The sequence below is a fragment of the Diabrotica undecimpunctata genome, chromosome 3 (assembly GCF_040954645.1).
Source record: "Diabrotica undecimpunctata isolate CICGRU chromosome 3, icDiaUnde3, whole genome shotgun sequence".
Lineage (NCBI taxonomy): Eukaryota > Metazoa > Arthropoda > Insecta > Coleoptera > Chrysomelidae > Diabrotica > Diabrotica undecimpunctata.
This window is the reverse complement of record NC_092805.1, coordinates 109,571,478-109,593,679: the sequence shown is the minus strand read 5'-3', so window position 1 is coordinate 109,593,679 and position 22,202 is coordinate 109,571,478. Positions and strand designations below refer to the sequence as shown.

Below are 22,202 nucleotides of genomic sequence, written 5' to 3'. Positions count from 1 at the left end.
ATCAAAGTGTGGTGGAGCTCCATCGTGCATAAAAAAAATAAAGATCTTCGCTCGTTTTAGCGTTAAATCTTCTAATATCTCGAATAAGGAATTGTTTAAAAAATCAAGATACATATCACCATTTAAATTTCCAGGTAGAATATGATAACCTATTAATTTGTTACCTAAAGTTGCTGCCCAAACATTAACTTTAAATGAGTGTTGGTAATTTGATACCCTTTTGACTCGTGGATTCTCATCACACCAATAGTGTGCATTATGGGAGTTAAACATACCTTGTCGCGTAATGGTGGCCTCGTCCGTAAAAAGAATGCATTTTAAAAAATTTGGATTGTGGGCTGTCCTTTGTTGCAATGTTTCACAAAAATCCACTCTAACCGGTAGATCATCTGGCAAGAGCTCTTGGACTTGTCTGTAACGATAAGGATGTAATTGTTGTTTCTTTCAGTATCCGCCAAGTACTTGAAGAAGAAGTATTTGTTTGTCTTGCTATATTCCTTACGCTAACTGTTGGATCTTGATCAAGTAAATTTAAAATATTATTTTCTTTATTAATTGTTCTTGTTGTTCTTGGTCTACCAGAATTTATTTTATTTGGTATCACATTCCCAGTTTCTCGACAACGTCGTTCAACGGCTCTAAATGTTTTTTTACTTGGTAAGTTTCTTCTAGGAAACTTTTCTGCATAACGTGTCACAGCTGCACTAGAACATCCTTAACATTCGCCTAAGGTTAATAACATGTCAGTGTATTCAACATTTAAATACATTTTGATTTGATTTTACAAATAACAAGGTTTCAAAACTCTAATTCTTGTTGATTTATCGTCATAACAATCAATAAATGTCAGATTACCATGGCACACTTGGAGAAAATAGAGGTATACCTATTAGAACTTTATCATTACTACCAGCATCAATTATTACTTCATAATTTTCAAATCAAAATATTCCGAAAATGGAACACAGTATCGAGTTTTACCAAGAGTACCTTTTTCGTGTAAAATTGAATGATGTTTAAGTTTACTTGAAATTTTGATTAATAATTATACTCTTAAAAAAGTTATATTGACTAATACTTAGTACGATCCCTGTAACTAGCGCCCTCTATGAGAATCAGATATAAAAACAAATTCATGGGATGTATCAGCTTCCAAAACATATTCGTATAAAATTTCATTACAATGTTGCCAGTAGTTTCAGCATAATCGTAAAAAATGAGTAAATTTTTTTTTCTTTAACGCCCTGTATCTTGAAAACGGATGGCGTTACAACAATTTTTTACTAAGCAAACCCCAATTATTTTTTAGTTTTTTACCTACCCTAGAGACGGGGTTGCCTTTTCTTGAAACACCCTGTATTAATAAAATCTATTTGCAATCAAAAAAGGACTTTTTTGGAAAAAAGCTGGAAAATTTTTTTAGCTGAAAGCTAGGGTAAGTTCCCACTCAAATTATTATTATTACGACACACGGCTGAGGAAGATTCAAAGTTTGAAATACGCTTCTCTGATTTAATAAAACTGACGAAAATCATAACTTTCTTAGCTTATCCTTTTTCGTGTGAATATGTTGAAAAAATGTGCTATTTTAATCTCAAACGTTTTCATTATGGAGATCATTTTTATCCAAAATGAAGTATTACAGGTAATTATAGATATACATCCAGGGCATCTGATACCAACTTTTGTTCTTTTATATCCGAAGACAAATATCCAAATTTAAAATAAATAGCTCTTCAGTTAACAGGAATGTTAGAAACGACATACTTGTGCGAATCTGAATTTTCTGAAATGAAAATAGTTAAGTAAATAAAAATATTGCAAAGACGAATATCTCACATCGTGCTTGCAGTTGACGTTCGGTAATTACATATCGTCTTACAAAAAGTTTGTGCATGATATGCAGTGTTATACATCAACAACGAAAGGAAATTAGTAATTTAAGAACAGGAAGAAGAGGAAATTATTAATTATCTGGAACATTCTAATGAACGGCTTAATATTATTAACTATGATTTAAAATAAAATATTTAATAAAGTAATACTAGTGTATATTTGTAATTATTATAAAATATAACAAATAAATAAATATAGTCATTATCATATTTATTGCTCATCCTGTTCTAGCTGATTTCTGGTTGGTTTTAATGTTAATAAGTCAGGATCAATAGAAATATCGTTATCAGTAGAAGATATGAGTGTCAGATTCTCTTCAATTCTGTCTTCCATATCTTCCCCTAACAAAATAGTTTCCTCCATTATATTCGATTGTATGGAATTCGTTATACGGTCTAAAATTAAAAACATGTTAAAATTGTTTTACTAACACTATTGTTATATTTTGTCTAGCATTTCTTAATGTCTCTCTATGAGTTTTTAGACTACTAAATATAATTTGGTTAGAGAGCTGGGAATGAGTAGGTGCTGAAAAGGATAAAACAAACAACATAACTGGTCAATATATTGAGGAGGCGCTGGAATTTTTTGTTCATATTATGACATTCCTTTTATGTAAAGTATGTATAGAAAACACCGGGGAAAAATAAGAAAGCACTGGGACCTGGAGGCATCTCACCTGAGCTTATAAAATACGGATCAAAAAAATTACACCGGATGATACAATGGATATTTCAGAAAGCCATAAATGGAGAACAGCTCCCAAAGGAATGGACGGCGGCATATATGACATCTATATTTAAGAAAGGAGATAGAAAACGATGCGAAAACTACAGAGGAATAAGCGTAATATCATCAATAGGAAGATTATATGGGAAGATACTGCGAGAAAAGATAGAGCAAGCGATAAAAGGCAAAATCGGAGAGGATCAGGCAGGCTTCACGGCAGGAAGATCATGCATAGACCACATTATACACACTCTAACAACTGTTGGAAAAGAAAAAAGCAAAAAATAGAGATATACACTTGGCATTTGTGGACCTGAGAAAGGCGTATGACTCTGTACCAAGGTCAGAACTAGGCAATGTACAAATTAGAAATACAGACGGAACTCATAGAAGCTACAAAAGCTCTGTATAAAGAAAATAAAGTGTCCATTAAAATGGCAACAAGAATCATAGGAGACTTCACCACAACAAAAGGGCTCCTGCAGGGTTGTTCCACATCTCCAACCCTATTCAAAATGTACTTAGAGAAAGCCTTGACTACATGGAAAAGAAAATGCGAAGGCATGGGAGTACCGGTACGGAACGAATACCTATATACATTAAGTTTTGCAGACGATCAAGTAGTGATTGCACAAGACCAAGACGACCTCAGCTACATGATGAAGAAACTACAAGAAGAATATACCAAGGCTGGGCTAGATATTAACCTCGCGAAAACAGAGTACCTATCTACAAGTGAAGAAGACATAGAAGATCTACAGATTGATGACAACGTAACAATCAAAGGAAAGGATAAATTCAAATACCTGGGGTTTATAATCACGAAAAAGGCAACAACAGAGGAAGAAATTACACAAAGATTAGGACAAACAAGAACAGCAATCCGACAACTTAACTCAGTATGGTGGGATAGACACCTAAATATGAAGACAAAAACGCAGATTTATAAAACATTAGTGCGAAGTATTATGACATATGGGGCTGAAAATTGGATCATAAACAAGAAAAACAGCAGTAAGATAGTAGCAACAGAGATGGAATGCCTGCGAAGATGCTGCAGAGTAACAAGAATGGATAGGAGAAGTAATGACGAAATAAAGCAAAGAACATCAATAGAAACAGACATACTAACATATATAGAACAAAAAAGACTAAAGTGGTATGGACATGTAAGAAGAACTGAATGGAGCCCCATAGGAAGGAGGAAAAGAGGACGACCCCGAAAATCCTGGAGGAACGAAGTAGACGACGCCATGAGTAAGAGAGGACTAAACGATGGAGAATGGAACAACAGAGAGAGATGGAAACGGTTGAGCGAGGGAAGGCAGTGAATACTGTAGAATCCCTAAATATATATATATATATATATATATATATATATATATATATATATATATATATATATATATATATATATATATATATATATGTATAAAAAACCGAAGATTTTTAAGTGTTTGAAACCAAATTAAGATTAATACCTAAATCTGTCTTGAGGGCAAACAAACAGTAAATTGGAACGACATGGGGAATCTAAAATAGCATTCCACGATATATCGATTCACCTAGGTAAGAACTATTCTTGATTCGGTTTCTTATACTCAAAATAAACGAGTAAAGAAAGAGATAAAAAGGACAGCTAAGATTTGATTTAACGTATAGTACCTCTACTATTCACTTATACGTATTTCGCCGTTAAAAGACTCTTCAGAGCGACTGGTGTAGAAGCTCTAAACGTGAAATCAAATCTTTTACGCCATCGGAAGTAATAATAACATAACTTCTTACGGACGCAACAGGCGCCGTCTGAGAATAAAAACAAAAACTTAGAAAACCGAAGATTTCTGTGTTGGAAACCAAAACCAAATTCAGATTAATGCCTAAATTTGTGCCTTCTACGATTTTCAAGGCAAACAGACGGCAAATTTCCTATAATTTTTATTATTAACTTTTATTGCTATCTATTATTATAGCGCATCTACTGAGCTTTATCACACAAATCAATCACCCTGTATACATGCTTCCCTATTTAGAATCATAACTTTTTTATTTTAATTGGAGCAACATTTATAAAACATTGTAAGAAAATAATTTACGTAATTTAAAATTTTTTAACATAATACGATCCTGTTGATATCCGAGAATATTTATTCTTCACACAACGTTGCCAAACTGAATTTTGTTATTTTCGGTTTAAATTATCTATAGTAAAAGCCACAGTAAGAATGCAGTCCAGGTAAGATGGGCAATTGATTGCTTACGAGAGAATGGCCGACCACGTTGCCGGTTTGCACCGAGCGGCGCATCAGGACCGGATTTAAGAATCAGCACTAGAATATACGCGCACACAACAATTATCTACAGTTGTATAAAAGACTATCATTATTGTTTCAACTAAATCATGATTCAATCATCGATGTATAAATAAGAGAGTTACATTGTCGAACTAAACTAATAAGAAAGTAAAATATTTTGTCGCTCATACGTCAAACTCATTGTCGATAGCTTATCTATATTTATCAATTTTCAACAGCTTCCATTGTAAACACATTTTTTTGGAAATAAACATCATTATAAAGTCATTAGAAGAAGCAAATCAGTTTTAATCCCCATTTTCCATGCAAAGCAAACATGTCTCTTTGTCGATTTGGGTACTGGACATTAGGCCATAAACTTGTTGGCAAAAACTATGAAAGCTCAGTTCTATTTGATTTCCGTAAGCGGATGAAAGTACCTACATCATGGAGTCGTTGTGATTTTCAAACGGGGTATGATTCTTAGTGTGCAAGTAAAACGTGTGGTGTTAAATGTATTGAACTATGATCTGAACTTAAAAAATTGTGACAGCTTGACTATTACTGTGGAAAAAGTTTCGAAAATGTGCAGTGTGAGTATTCGCAAAATTTATGACATCCGCGAAGAGATCCAGCAAGGCGAACTGAAACTGGTACAAACAAAAGAAGAAAAACAGTTTCCAGTCCAATCTACGTGAGAATACTTACGATGAGGGAGTGAAATCTTAAATAAGGAAAATTGTCCATGATTTTTTTTTAAAACATACCCCCAACCGTCGACAGCATAATAAATAGAGTGAAGAATAATGAGGACCTACCAGCTTTTTCAAACACTACATTTTGTAGGCTACTAAATAACGGGAGTTTTGAATATGGTAAAAGAGGTCGAGATTCGATAATACTCGTAATGGGAAGAAAAGATATCATATCCTGGAGACACAACTACCTTACGCAAATAAAAACATTGAGGAAAAAGGATAATGTAAACCTTATTTATACCGAAAGGAATGAAGGCACACAACGATCAAGAATCCACGATATGCCTTCATAACAGGACTCTCTGCTGGACTGAAAGCTCCAACCCAAAGAGGTCCTTGGTTTTTTCTTCTTTATGCTGGAAGCAAAACTAGTTTTGTGGCATGTGCCGAGTTAACTTTCGACGAAATGGACGGGAATCTATATGAAGAATGCATTGAGAAGACGTTAATTCCAAACTTGCCGAAAGACAAAGGAAACGTTGTCATTTTGGATAACGCGTCATACCACTCGGAAAATTTTATTTCCCATAAAAATTGTGGACCAAAGGCAAATTAAGGATTGGCTAATCGAAAAGAACATTTTCTTTGAAGAATATTACCTAAAAGGTGAATTAGTGGATACTGCGGTCGCATTTAGAGACGAGTACGACAAGTACAAAATTGAAACAATTGTGGAAAAATATGGCGCTAATATTTTGAGAGTGTGTGGAGTCAAGTGAAAAGGTAAGCGGCTTTAAACAACGTCGATTTTAAAGAAAAAACCGTAGAAGGTTGATAAAAGAAGCTTACCAACGCGTGTGTAAAGAGCAGTGGCATAATTATGTGAAACACGTCAATAAAGTAGAAGAAAAAATGTTTGCGGTGGACAATTTGCAGGAAGATATTAAACCGGTGATAATTAATATAAGAGATGATTCAGAGAATGAGGACGATTTAGATATGAATTGCGATTAGTATTAATTAACGAGAAATATCTCAGATTTAATGCTCATTTGTTTTGTTTTTAGTTCTGTACGTACAGTACATTTCAGTTATGATATTCTTGTGTATTTGATGTATATACGTATATTTATCGTATTGTATAACGTAAACTACTTACATTTTTTTTGTATATATGTATATAAGTATTTACGAGGTATTAGTTATTTTATGTATACAGACATTTTTTATATAATTAATTTGTTTTTGTTTGTTTATTCTCTTATTTAACTTAGTTAAACTAATGAGTAAAGATTTTTGAAACAAAGCGCGTACGGTCCTGATTTCTAAGTCTATCGCCAAACTACCACTTATCTACCACTGTGCCGACATGAGCGGCATCGCTGCGCGCCGTAAGACCAACACTGGATTCTAACTGTGGCTTCTACTATAGAAGGGTATACTATACGAAAAATATGACATTTTACATCTAGTCATACAGAGAACCATCAGAATTGATATTGCACGCAACTTATTTATAAAAATGAAACAATTTTTTGCAATAGAGAGAATATCTTACGTAGGTAGAGTCAGGAATGAAAAGATCTTGCCGAAAACTTTCAAAAGATAAAGAACTAATTAATTAAATAATCATACGAAAACTGCAATACCTTGACGACGTGATAAGAGAAATGAAATAGGAGATTTTGCAGAATATCATACAGATCATCAACCTTCGAAAGACACCTCCACCTTAAGAAGAATACAGAGATGATCTGAGGTAAACATAATTGTGGCAGAAGAAGAACATGACAGCTAAAAAAGATGGTAGTATGGAAAATCGACTAAAATATTATTTAATAAAGCCATAATAGCGAATACCTACGGTAGTGAGCATGATATCCAACAAAATTTATTATTTACTTTGGAATATAAATACACGGTTTATCATTAAATTTGTTAAAAAATTGAATTTTTGTTTAATTTCTAATTATGTCAGCCGTAATACTTTATTATATATATAAATTTATTTTAATACTTTGCAAATATTTTAATGCCAATGATATAAGTAGGCCAAAGTTATTTCTTTGTTTAAAGTCTGTAGACATTGACGTGAAAATAGTTACCTATTTAACCAACAAATGTATTGCGATTAACAATTGAAATATTTTAACGCGTGGCAGGAGCGAGCGCGTTAATGTTTGAGATTGTTAATCGCCATTTTAATTTACGAGTTCGTTACAAAATTTTCCGTCGACCGTACTTTTCTGAAATAAAGATATCTTAGTTTAAATTTTTATTTACTTAACAGTAAACAACAATTTTTTCAGCTTTCATTAACTTTATTCAAAGTAATTCACCATAATTTTTCTTAGTGGTAGTTTTATTATTGTAAACATTAATATTTGAAATAGTACAATTACTGAAATTTAAGGAAGGTATTGATAAATGATTATCTGCTGTATAGCAATTTGACAAATTTATATTTAAGTCTTCTTGGACCTCTGTAAATTCTGTGATAGAAGAAGAAGCATTGGTGCTGAAGGAAGTACTTTGACAAGGTTTAGTGGTATTTTGTCCCAAGAGTTTTTTAGCCGTCTCAAGTTTATTCTGCATAGAATTATCTTCTGCTACAGCAGTCGATTTCCAGCCACCTAGTCTTTTAATAGCTGAAAAGTCTGCACCACTGTCACACAATATTGAGGCAGAGGAACGTCTAAAACAATGCACAGTGTAGATATGCGGGTGCTCTAATTTTAAGAATTTAGCAATAACGGAAGGAACTTTAGAAAACGTATTTATGCCAACTGACTGTGTGGAACATTTGATATTTTTATAAAAAATGAAAAATCGTTTATGTGGTGTGTGTGCCGGTCTTAACGAAATATAGTTTTTGATCTCATTGAGAATGGTATTTGCTTCGTTATCTACTATGGTAAATAGTCTATTTGTGTGTGTGTTTTTGATACTTTTATTGTGACAAGAAACTTTGACTCCAAGTCTTGAACGTTATTTGTTGCTAATTTCAATAGTTCGTCCTTTCTTAACGCACCAGCCACTCCGAAAATCAATGCAACCTACAAAATTAAATGTTATGAAATACGAGTATTAAATATATAAACTTAATTTACTGGTTTACCTTTATCATTAGAAACACGTCGTTAGGAGCATGAGAGATGAATTTTTGGACAAGTGTTTTTGATTTCTTTGGTACAAAACCTGTTCTTTTTTTCTTGATAAACATAATTAACTTAATATATTTAGATATGTCAATGTTTGATTTTAAACTTAAGGTTGATTTTAGCATGGAATATTTGGGCCACAAACTTGCTATTAGTCCTTTTTCAGCAATGATTGAAAAATATGTCAACAATACAGATTCTGAATATCGTATTATTTTTCTCTCGTCACACTATGCAGTAAATTCAGCGTATGTTTTTTCGTACAACACTCTGCTTTTTTCAGGCAGTAATCTTAAAGATATTTCATTTGCAGTTGCTGCCACTTCTGGTGGAGTTAAATTAAACTCTTCGTCAATATCCATCTTTTGATTTTTCAAATACACAGAATTTAAAACAATAAAGTAAATAATGACATACAATGACAGATAGTACTAACAGCGTCTACTTTATTTTAAATTTTTTAGTGGGAATATAAATAGGTATATGTTTGGTTGTCTACACCACAGGTGACTGCCAATTACAGAGCGCTTAATTAATTTATGCAAGCAATGTATGTTGTGTTGCCTATAATGAAATTGTTCGTTAATAGAAAATCATTCATTAATAGGGGTCATTAATCAATGATTTTGAGGGTAATAAAATTGATCATAAATGGACGGTCGACGGAAAACATTATAAAACAGTGCAAAATAGATCCGGTTAACACATGTGTAAAAAGAAGGAAAATAGAATGAAATAAACGTATCTATAGAATGATAGAAAACATAATAGCAAGAATATTTTAAGACAAATCACCAATAGGGCGAACAAAAAAACGCTAGTGTGACTGTTGAGAGACACCGAAGAACGAACAGAAATCCTGTATATTAAAAAGAATAAAAAAGAAAAGAAGCAAATAGTGTGTTGAAAAAACTATGAAATTAACTAATTTATTTATACCTGCTATCAGCATAGTCTCATTAAGTTGATTCTCCATGGAACAATTTTGTTCACTTGTTGTAGGTTGATCCATATTAGAAGATAATGCTAAAGAATTAGAAAATGTTAGTGGCCATTCAAGGCCTAAAAATACGTTGGACGTGTTTTGTTCGTTATTTGTGAAGTTGAGAAGAGGACTTTCAAGTGGAGTTGAACAAGCTGAAATATAAAAAATATAGATAAATGGATGTTATTAAATGGTTAGTTTATGGAAATAGTAAAAAAACTTTAATATTTTTAATTACATTTTTTAAGCTAAAAATTTGTAGTATTTTTTGTAATTTTAGTTAATTGTCTTAAAAATTTGGTTTTTTCATGTTTTTTTCAAGGTTTTATTAGTAGACCATACAATTGTACCTACTTCTCAACGTTTTACTCAACTGATACAATATACTAAGAAAGAAAGTATTCGTTTACCAATAAAATCAATAACTCAAATAGTAACAATAATCAAAAGCAGTATTCTAACGTTATAGAAATATAAAGCCAATTTTTGACATTCTCCATTGGCACATATTAAGGCGATTGGTTATACTACTCATTAACTTAATCTTCGATTTAGAGACATCTTATTACATATTAACTTTAATCAAATTAAAGGCAGATGTCGAGCACAGTTTTTTATTAAATTTTGCCCAAGTACTTTCGCTCTCACAGCATCTTCAGGGGCATTTCGTCAAAATTGTAGGCCATCCAGCACTTCTATGAATATTATAAATATTAAATAATACAATTACATAACACTAGATAAAGGACAAACAGTTAAAAAAAGTTCAAAATTAAAGCTCTTTTTTCGTCTTTATAGAGAAAAATTTAAGAGGCTACATAGTGGGTGACAGCAGGAGAAAGAATAATTCTACAAAATTCTTCAAAATTACAAAAAATTAAAAAAAAAATACAAAGAATTATAAAAAATTAAAAAAAAATAAAAAAAAATATAAAAAATTTTAAAACAATGTAGAAATTTACAAAATTTATAAAAAATTGAAAATATATATAAAAAGTTATAAAATAGTATATGAAATTATAAAAAATTATAAAAACTTGTACAAATTAAATAAACAAAATTAAATACAATGAATGAAATTAAATAAAATTAATTAAATTTTATAAACTTAAATAAAATAATAAAATATATTAAAAATTAAAAAATAGGTATATAAAAATTAAAAAATATATAAAAATTAAATAAAATTATACAAAATTAATTAAAATTAAATACAATTAAGTAAAAATATATATTCAGGGATTCAGTATATAAAAAAAATTATAAAAAATTGTACAAATTAAATAAACAAACAAAATTAAATACAATGAATGAAATTAAATAAAATTAATTAAATTAAAAATATATTAAAAAATTAATAAATAGGTATATAAAAATTAAAAAATATATAAAAATTAAATAAATTTATATAAGATTAAGTTAAATTAAATACAATTAAGTAAAAATATATATTTAGGGATTCTACAGTATTCACTGATTTCCCTCGCTCAACCGTTTCCATCTATCTCTGTTGTCCCATTCTCCATCGTTTAGGCCTCTCTTACTCATGGCGTCGTCTACTTCGTTCCTGAAGGATCTTCGTGGTCGTCCTCTTTTCCTCCTTCCTATGGGGCTGTATTCTGTTATTCTCTTTATAAGTAAAAATATATGAACTTAAATAAAATTATAAAAAAATATAATAAATTATAAAAAATTATAAAAAATTACAAAAAATTATAAAAAATTATAAAAATTATAAAAAAATATAAATAATTATAAAAAAATTAAAAAAAGGAGCATTTTTAAAATTAAATAAAATTAATTAAACTTAAATGAAATTAAATAAAATCAAATATAAATAAAATAAAATTATTTAAAAAAATTAAAAGTTTTTTTAAAAAATTTATAGTCGTCTATAGATAAGTATTTACAAATGGAAATCTTTTAATGACAATTAATTAATATACCCTCCCATTATTCATTATTCATTTTAGAATATTATGATTCTCAAAATAAAATAATTAAGCATAAATACAAGATAATAATGACATGAGGTATTATATTTAACCAATGTTTTTCACTAAAATCATTATACAAAATTTTTAAAGAAAAAAATTAATGATTTTTAAAATGTTATTGAACTTAAATGTGTAGTGTTATTATAAAAAATATTAAACATTTAGTAATAAAGCAATAACCTACATAACACGCTAGAAGAAGTATTTACTTTTGTCGTTTTTTTTTTTCCCTATTAGTCTTATTTTTACATTCGTAGGTTTATTGTGGGTAGACTGTATGGGAAAATCAATAAATAAAATGGAACAACTGCAGAGTTCATAAGAACAGAATGCTTTTCAGAAGAACAGAATGCTTGGAAGATTAGCTGTTTTATAGAAAATATATTGATAATTCGATGCCGACTCATAACTGTGTTAAAAATCAGATTTAAGTGATCAAAATCTCTAATTCTTTCTTTACCTTTATGCAATAAAAATATATAATTATTTAAATTAAAAAGCTGTTTTGATTAGTCATCTTAGTTATTTCCTTATGAAATTAACAGACTTAAGGCTGATTTATAAACTTTACCTTGGCGTTGGCGCTGGCGCTGACGTTCGCGTTACAACATGGTCAAATGGGAAACTCGTAGATCAGAAGAACACCCATTATCAGCAATACAGGATAGTTTGAACTATGTATCACGAATCATTATCTAAATATTGTTTTACCGGCATGTAAGTAGTATTTTGTTTATTTCTAATTTATTACAATTCAATAGATTATCTCTTACCTATTTGTGGGTTTTCACTTTGTCTGCTAAATCAATTTTATGCATATTAATAAACACAGATATGTAATATTGGCATAATTACTATAACCCTTTTTTGATCTATATTTTTATAAGACAGCACCCTATTATGGGCTTTTTATATTTTCAGCATTTAATTTACTTTGTACCGTTTGACCTGAAGATGCTTTGCAAATTTTAGAAAGCGAAACCGGTCGTTTTGGTAGTAAAATTAAATTGATTGTGAGTAAGTCTAATTTTATTTCTTTTACCTATTTAAAACTTGATTTATAATAAACATCAACCAAAGTTATTTTCTACTCATAACCCGACAAGACCTTCTGTAGACGATATTCACTATTTTTCACCTATCACTCATTTTAGACAAGATTTTTAGACAAGAATTTAGAAAAGAGTTACTTTTGTCTATATTTTTACTTAAAAAGCAAATATTAACTTCAATAGATAATTTTTACGATCTTGCCTGTTAGAGGGGTAAAGAGCTATTTCTTCAATTGTCTCAATTGTTAAAACGCTGTGTAAAAGAAGGGATACGAGAAATTATTTTTATTTTGTCCTTCACATAATTTTTTTCCAATTACACCGTGCTTAAAGGTAGTGTAGTAAACAGCTGTCGCTTTCGTTAGCTCCCCTTTTTGCTTGGCCCTCATGCCATACATAAGAATAATCTTGTTTCTCGTGAATTATACAGTTGGTGAAATTGTAACTAGACAAGCGTCTTTTGTAAAATAATGTACTTATCTCTGCATAAAGAAGGGACATTACAGCATGTAAATCAATCTGGAATCAAGAACGTCAAACTGTTTCTTCTCGGCACATTTCTTTTTCTTTGATGTGCATCTGATACTGAGTTTCTTTTAATCATTTTTTTGTGCTGTTGAAACTTCATATGATTCTTTTGCATGCACTGATTTTTTTTTAGTAAAAGTTTTATTAAATATAACTTACCTCGTTATTCCATATTGATCAAAAAGTATCTAGTCATAATCTAATTAATATTAATGATAATTCACAAACACTATTAAATACTCCGCACACTAACCACCTTAAATAAACAAAACAACGAGATATTGTTTATAAATCGTTTAAATAACAAGATAATTAAACTGCTGCAAATTATTAAAATTTATAGTGGTTCTTACTCTAGCCAGTGCATTAGAATACATAAACACAGCCTCAGGAATGTTTTCTGGAACATCTATCTAGGATAGTGTAGTATAATATCGAATCAACTCAATATGTTTCTGTATGGATTACTGTAGTTTTCAACTACAACTCTATCGTTCATAAAAAAACTATTAGAATTGTTGCTGTATAAAATGGAGATTTTATCGTAAGGAAATATCCAATTATTTTAATGAAAAATAAACTATTTTTGACTTGTTTCTATATTTTATAGATAAAACAAGACTCAATGAACACTTCCTTATGATTAACTCCAAACGCAAAATTTTGGAGTTGTTCCCTATAAAACTGAAGTATCGATATTTCTTCTATAAAACAGCTCATAGAAAAACCCATACGTTTAACACTGAATTGCGCTTGTATTCGTGGATCTCCCAAAAAACCTATGATAGTGTTCTAGTCAGAAACCTGTGAAAAGCAATACGACAAGACATGTAGAATAACAGTCAAACAAGACTACTCAGAACCATTTAAAGTTGATAAAGCACTTCCAAGGCTAATACCTGTCACCAATCATATTTAAACTTTATATATATATATATATATATATATATATATATATATACTTATAAATCGCTCAAAGAAATGTTGACAGATGGGATTAAAAATTGACGATAACTGATAACTGTTTCCAGAGACTTTTGTTTGCCAATAATTAAATAATTGTAGCAAAAGACAACATGACAGTCTAAATGATAAAAGAGTTAGAAGAATAATTTGGATGAAGTTTGGAAATTAATTATAAAAAAACGCATTACATGATCATTGGAAACAGCGCAGAAGACGTTGAGGTGAATTTACTTACTTACTCCGTGGCGTTACAACCCTTCGTGGGTTTTAGTCGACTCGACAACATGCCTCCACTGTTTTCTGTCTTGAGCAACTCCATCCAATTCTCCACGCCCATAGTGCTTAGGTCTCCTGCTATATTATCTCGCCACCGGAGATGAGGGCGTCCGCGTGCTCATTCGTCAGAATGTCTTCTGAGGTATCTTGCCCATTGGAGTCTTCTCTGGACTTTATTTCTTTTATGATGTAGGCGTCTGGGTAAAGTTCTTCGAGCTCTTTGTTAGGTCTTATCCTATATTGTCCTGATGCTTCATCCAGCACATGGCCAAAGATCTTCCTTAGGATTTTTCTTTCCCAAACACATAGTCTCTCTTCGTTTGCCTTTGTTATGGTCACGTTTCGCTTGTTAGTTATTTCGATTTTATAAGGTTTTGGAGGGCAAAAAGACATCTGTTGCCGGCCTGGATCCTGTTGTTTATTTCTTGTGATCCTTTATTGTCTTCAGTTATTGTTGTTCCAATATACTTGAATTCTCTAATGAGCTCAAAGTTAGAGTCATCGATGGTGATGTTCTGACCGATTCTGTCTCTGCTTTGGTTATTGCGGCTCATATACATGAAGGAATAACAACTCAATAAAACAAACTGAACATGAATACTTGGTGGCTGGGGGTAACTTTAACAAATACATAATCAGATATAACGGATATAATAAATAAAATAAGAAAATAATACGACAATTACACTTGACTCTGTGAAACGACGATATTTACATAACAGCATTACGTTATATAGGTACATAAATCTGGTCAATTTATATCTAATAGATGTGGATAACAAATAAAAGAATTAAAATTAGTCTCGTATGGACATATGCGAAGAATGGACGAGACAAAAATACCACTGAGAACTCGGAAATGAGAAGTTTTATTTTTTCCTTGCTTTTTCGTAATTTTTTTTTTGATTTCAGCTGGGTTTGATATATTCAAATATAATATATATTTGAATTTTGGCTTGATTGTGATATCTCTGTTCCATTGAGATATCTTCGTCAATTTTGTTCTTTGCTTTTCAAACTGCTATATCTACCCAAATGCAGATACCAACAGAGATTCTACTTATTAAGCCATATCTAGTTAAAAATACCTGGCTATGTTAGATGAAAAAGATTCAATTGTAGAATATGAAAGAAAATACAGTCCATTGTACTAAACAAGAGAGAAAATAGAAACGTAATTTATCGTTTATTGGTTTACAACTTCAGCTAAAATATTTTACAGGATTTCTTTAAATATCAATAATATTAAAAAGTTAAGCAATACTGAAAAATCCCCCTACTTGGTTCTTTCCTATGAGTGATATAAAACCTTATTGAGAACTCTATGAATCCTAAGGGCTCCCGCGCACTAGGCAGCCCGGCTGCCGCAGCCAGGCTGTGGCGGCTGACATATATAAGCAGCCAGTTTTGTCCGTTCGTTTAAGCGATATGGACGTGGAAGGGGCCATAATTATTTACCGTTAATCTAGTAAAAACGTAAAGTAAAGAAATGGTATTGGGTTCATCCACTTCTTTTAGAACGTCACTTGAAAGGCTCATTTCAAATATATTTTTAAGATGTTCGTAGATTCCCAGATCGGTGTTTTAACTATACTAGAATCTTAGTTTAATCACTAATAGTTTTTCACTTCTCAATCACAGTATTCTTCAGAAGATATATCCCAAATCGTCTTACGGCTTTCAACTTTCCGAGTTAATGTTTCAGTGTCAAAAGTCATTTTAAAAACGTTGGGATAGGTCTAACTGACATGGCAAGTGCGCGGAGACTGAAGGCAGCCATATTCATTTCCCTTCAGAATACCCACTGGCTTTGGCTGCAGGCAGCCAACGGGCTGCCAGTGCAGCACGCGCGTTCTAGTAGCTGCCGCAGCCAGGAATTCTGGGCTGGCCAGTGCGCGGCTTTAGTAAGTTAGGTTCTCAATAACACAATGTATAATTTTATATTTAGACTAATATTATAGTTACCATACGATCGGTTTGTTGCATTTCACGCTTCTCGATCAGTAATGATCTTTGATTTATGGATGTTAACTATTGGTAAGTACGCTTATGTATGCCGGTTCAGTACAAAGGATGTTGCTATCAACAAAAAGTCTTTGAATATCAATTCACTTTAGTTAAAGTATTCAAAAGTTCTTCTTTATGGTTAACCATTAGAGAATTGTAAAATCTTTATCGGATTTATATCGGTTTAGGTTTATTGGATAACTATCTAAATTATATACTTATTAGAATATACTTATTAAAATAATTACCTACTGCTATTGTGAAATCTAGACAATAAGGTGCTGACAGAAAAAACATAAGAACTGGGAAACATATGACTTCCACAAGTTTTACTGTGCATATAAATATTACCTACCTGGCACGTTTATGGGAATAGTGACGTTTTGATTTTGCATATGAGCCGTTTTGTTCAAGGTCTTTTCCTGTTTTCTCCATTTAGCCCTCCTATTCTGAAACCATACTTGCACTCTAGCCTCAGTTAGATCTATTCTTAATGCTAATTCTTCCCGAAAAAATACATCTGGATAATGAGTCTTATGAAATGCTCTCTCTAGTTCTTCTAATTGGTAATTGGTAAAAGTAGTTCTACAATCGAAAAATGTTTACTCTCTATGATACATGTATATTTTACATTATTAGTTTGAATGAAGATTTAGGATTAATGAAGATTTATAATTTTCAATGCACTACAATTCCACTAGATCCCGGTATCTTGGTAATAAAAAGAAAAGGCAAAACTTGTATTTAAAAATTAAATAGGCAAAAGTGTATTTGTTAACAAACGCTTAAACGGAACAAATTATTTAACGCTACTTATTGCTAATTAAAATACCGGGAGAGAGTTGTAAATTACTGAAATATCGAAGGAATAGCAGAAATGATGAAGAAGGGGATGATTTACTTACTTAGAGGATAAGCCGTATAGGCTTATCCAGGTTCACATTCTATTATCTGGTTTCCTAAAAAAATGTGTTCATACAATATAGGTTTTGCTCCTGTGTGTATGCTACTAACCGTACCCCTCTTTCGTTCGTAAATCCTAGACCATATAGTCATCTATTTGGTATGTTGCTGGTGTTTTACTTTCCTACTTTGGCGTTAAAACCTTCCATGATTATTTTAAAATGAGCTGTTTCTGTCATTGCCTTCGAAATGTTTTCATAGAATTTCTCTATTTCTCTAGAACTGATATAACATATGTCCAGAATGGAGTATTGTACATTGTTTTCCTGATAGTCTTCTTTCACTTACACTAATGACATCCCATTTGATCCTGGTTAGTTCTTCTTCCATTTTTTCCATTCTTTCAGGTGATTTTAGGGTTCTGGCATTGAAACTAGCAATAAGTATAAATATGTTGCTTTCGATGTTTTAATGAGTTTTTACCTCCCTCAGATTCCATGAGGCTGAACTCCTCAGAGGTGTGGGATTGATCAACCACCTGGGAAGCAGATTTTGTTCTTTTAAAACTCATTTAGCATGTGTTAGCCATAACTCGCCCCGTTGGCAAGACGGGTTGGCGAGTGTTAAGGTGGAATGGAGTACAGAGAAGGGATTTGAGGTTTGGGTAGGATAATACTGGGGTTTGGGCCTGGTTTCCTCGAAGTATCATAAAGGGATCATAAAGGGGTATCTACTTGCTACCTTTTTTCGACTCTTACTAGATGAAGGAAAAATGAAGGAAGATGACCTCCTCAAGAAAAGTCGGAGAATTAGCAACTAAAAATAGATATGACGAAAACGAATAAAATCATTAAAATACCCCAACAATTGGCATCAGATGTAGAACATTTCAAAAGTGAAGATAGTATATTTATAACGGGCAAATTTAAAACATTTAGAGAATAAAATAAAGATATTATAAGAACGATTAAGAGGCGAAAAAATGAGAGAATGAAGTATTCAGAGGGATAACAAATACAAAAATACTAATTTCAAATAAATCAATTAAAGATATGTCATAAATGGTGTTTTCCCTCTCTCTCTCTCTCTCTCTCTCTCTCTCTCTCTCTCTCTCTCTCTCTCTCTTCCTTAGCTGTCTAATTGGATGCAGAATAAACTCCCTATTTATGTCTATAATCTGCTTCCCTTATTCAATTTACTTTCACCGTTATGTTAGGTTATTGATTAACTTAATTAACTTTCTGGATTCTTTTCCTAAATATGATCTACTTTATTTATATTTATATAAAATTATGAATAGGTGCATTAGTTGCTGTTTAAAAATGATTAATATAAGATTTATGATTCAGCACATATAATTAGGTGAAGGGGGGTAGATGAGAAAATAGGCGGGAACTCTATGGTATGAAAAATGTTTTATGTTTTGGTGTTTTATGAGTATAAATTACATTTTACAATATGTTGTGTTAAATAGTGTATCTTCTTGTCGGTTATTTGTTGTAATTTGTTTTATGTTTCAATATCTTCTAACATTAGAAATGTAGCAAGCTTTTGTAGATTAAATCATTTATACTATTACGTTAAAATATTTTTGTACGTTTAATGTTTTTCATGCTTTTGTTTTTAGAATTAAATTTACCTATATCTTCGTTGTTTTCGCTTCGAACAGGGTACACCTGAATTTCCCAGATCATCCTCGTTCGAGTTATAATGTTGAATTGAGTCAGCATAATCTAAAAATAATAATAAGCTTTTTATAGTAAGAATAAGATCATAAATAAAATCAGCGATACCATATGGACCCTAACTTCTGACCATATGGTACCCAGATAGAGGCCTAATTACCTTTCCAAACAGAAGTTTCGGATGTGAGAATATTAAGAAGTGATGAAATGTAATCATTTCTATTCCACTAGAAGAATATATGTACATTGATTTTCCATGTACATATATTCTACAGATACAGATAAATAGAGTACATTGATTTTCCATGTACATATTTTCTACAGTACAGATATTTAAGCAATTTGCAATATGCAAAATTTTACAAAAATTATTGGGGGCTTTTGAACTGAAGCTGATGAATATATTTATATATAGTCAGATGGGGCTCTTAGAAGCTCTAGGCTAGTGTAGGAATGCAGAGAAGAACTCGTCAGACTGGCGAAACATAACAATATCACCCTGGTATGGGTACTAGGCGATAAACGGCAATGAAAGAGCTGATGAAGTTGACAAAAGATCAGCTACAAAATATTTCGGTCCAGAGCCGGCCATCTAAAGCTCAGTGTCCGAGACTGGAAATCAGCCTGGACTTGAACAAACCCTTACTGGAAAAGGACACCTGCATAGAAATGAGGCTATTCCATGGATATTTAAGCTGCAAACTCTGTAGCATAGAACCTAAAACAGTTAACTATAAATATCTTCTATGACTGCTAGGTACTAGATCGAAGGCGACAAACACTTTTTAGAGACTTGTAAATGACTTAAATATATATATATATATATATATATATATATATATATATATATATATATATATATATATATATATATATAATGTAAAAAATATATGGTACCAATCCACTAGACCTATAAAAGCTGGTACAGGAGTCCAAAATTCTGAAATAGGGATCGTTAATAAATGGAAAATGTACAATCCAACGTAAAAGGGCCTCAACACTTTGCTTATGTAAAAATGTGGTTTCAGTTAAATTGGCTGAAACTTTGCAGAGAGCTTTTTACCTTTTCGTCACTCGCACGGTTTTTTACTTCGCGTGCACTCGCTTGGTGCTATGACCTCTCCATAAATTAAAACCCGTAAAACAGACGATTGAAAATCAAGATTTTATTACGAACTATTAAACGTTACAAACCCGTTACTTTTAAAAAATAAATTTGGTCATTCTATAAGAAACTCAAATACACTGACCCGTAAAAATAACCGAACCCGAGAAATTCCATAATTTTCTACTTTTAATTTAGTTCAATTATTGTCCTCTATAATAATTAAATATACTTATCAAAATATAAGTTGCTTTAATCCTTTCATCCATTTGTTTATTATGTTAAATCGGTAAAAAATTTGTTAGTTTTTGTGGATAAGAAAGTTTTTGTTAAAGTACCCTCGATAAATCAAATATTTACTTAAAATAACGCTTGTTAAATTGATTGTATTCTAGCCCAGTCTGATTATACAAAAATCATCGATTTCACGGCAAAATGTTTCGCAGATATCTGAAGCTATTGAGACATAGGTGGGGGTTACTAGATGACGAATAGATAAAAAGATACTCCTATTTTTACCTTGCGTTTTTTTAAACAATAATTTATGGTCAGAATTTGATTTTTTATCTATTAACTTATATTAAGTATAATTAAGTTTTTTTACTTATAATTTAAATAAACAATATTTATACCATTTTTTCAATTAAAATTGATAAATAATTTACGAAAATATTTGCAATAAAGCAGTTTTTTTGCACTAATTTATAAATTTAATTAATTTTTTTATTAACAAAATAAACTGTTATTAATACATTTCAACATTGGAGAATTACCGTCCTTTAAATTTGTGCGAAATTTTCCCCCGATCGGTCAAATAGTTTAAAAGTTATTCAATTTGTTTATCCCTGGGACTAATTATTTAAACCATTGAACTTGCCCTATGAATGATGCTAGACACATTTAACAAATTTTATAGGATTCTTTAAGACTTATACTATCTCAGAAGTTAAATGAATATTGAGTTTTCATCGAAATTATTTACAAAATAAACGTTTGAAAAAGGGGTATGTTTTTGTAAACAATTGTAATAACTTCTATATTTTTTAAGCTACAGAATTGTACGTACAACAATTAGATAGCTGGTAAAAAAACTCATTGCGTATTCTACTTCTTCTTTCAATATGTCTGGTTCAGTTGCATTGATTACCTAAGTTAAGTTGTTTCTATCGTCTTCAAATAATTCATTCATGTATTCTGTCCATCTTTTTATTTTATTCTCTAGATCTACAATAAGATTTCCATCTTTAAGTTTACCTATTTCTCATTTCTTTATGCTTCCTGTTATCTCTTTTACTTTTTTGTGCATATTGAACGCATCGTACTTTTTCTCATAGGTTTCCATTTCTTCACATTGTTCTTTAATCCACTCCTCTTTGGCTTCTTTTATTCTCTTTTTTATGTGTTTATTTATTTCTTTGTATTTGTCTGGGTAATTCTTCATCTTTCTTCTTTATTCCATTAAGTCTAGTATATCTTGTCTCATCCACCCCTTATTCTTTGTTGTTGTTTTTGTAAGATGTTTCTTTCCTGCTGTTTGTATAGCTGTATTTATGTACTTTAATTTTTGGTTAACGTTGTTTGTATCGTTAACTTGTTGCTGCACTGAACGGAGGTTTTTATTTATTTCTTCGCCTGTTTCTTGTCGTATATTTTTGTTTCTAAGTTTATTTAAATCTAGTGCCTTTCTGTGTGGTCTTCTAATCGTTTTTGGTCTCGCCTCTATCACAGTAACTACCGGGTTATGATCTGAGCCTATATCAGCTCCTGGGTACGTCTTAGTACATTTAACAGCATTATGATACCTCCTTGCTATCATAATGTAGTCTATTTGATTTCTCACTATTTTTTCTTTGGTATGTTGTGGAGATGTCCATGTATATAACCGTCGGGGAGGTAATTTGAAAAAGGTATTTGTTATTA

At 31.2% G+C, this 22,202-nt stretch overlaps 1 protein-coding gene across 1 annotated transcript in view; it reads right to left on the bottom strand.

The window, feature by feature from the left end:
* Positions 1-2,106: 2,106 nt before the first annotated feature.
* LOC140436018 (uncharacterized) overlaps positions 2,107-22,202 on the bottom strand; it is a 54,443-nt gene continuing 34,347 nt past the window's right edge. The window contains exons 3-6 of the mRNA XM_072524728.1: positions 19,132-19,225; positions 16,945-17,174; positions 9,718-9,915; positions 2,107-2,291 (exon numbers count right to left, since the gene is read on the bottom strand). Of these exons, the coding sequence (XP_072380829.1) occupies positions 2,107-2,291; positions 9,718-9,915; positions 16,945-17,174; positions 19,132-19,225 (707 nt within the window). The remainder of the gene's footprint in view (positions 2,292-9,717; positions 9,916-16,944; positions 17,175-19,131; positions 19,226-22,202) is intronic.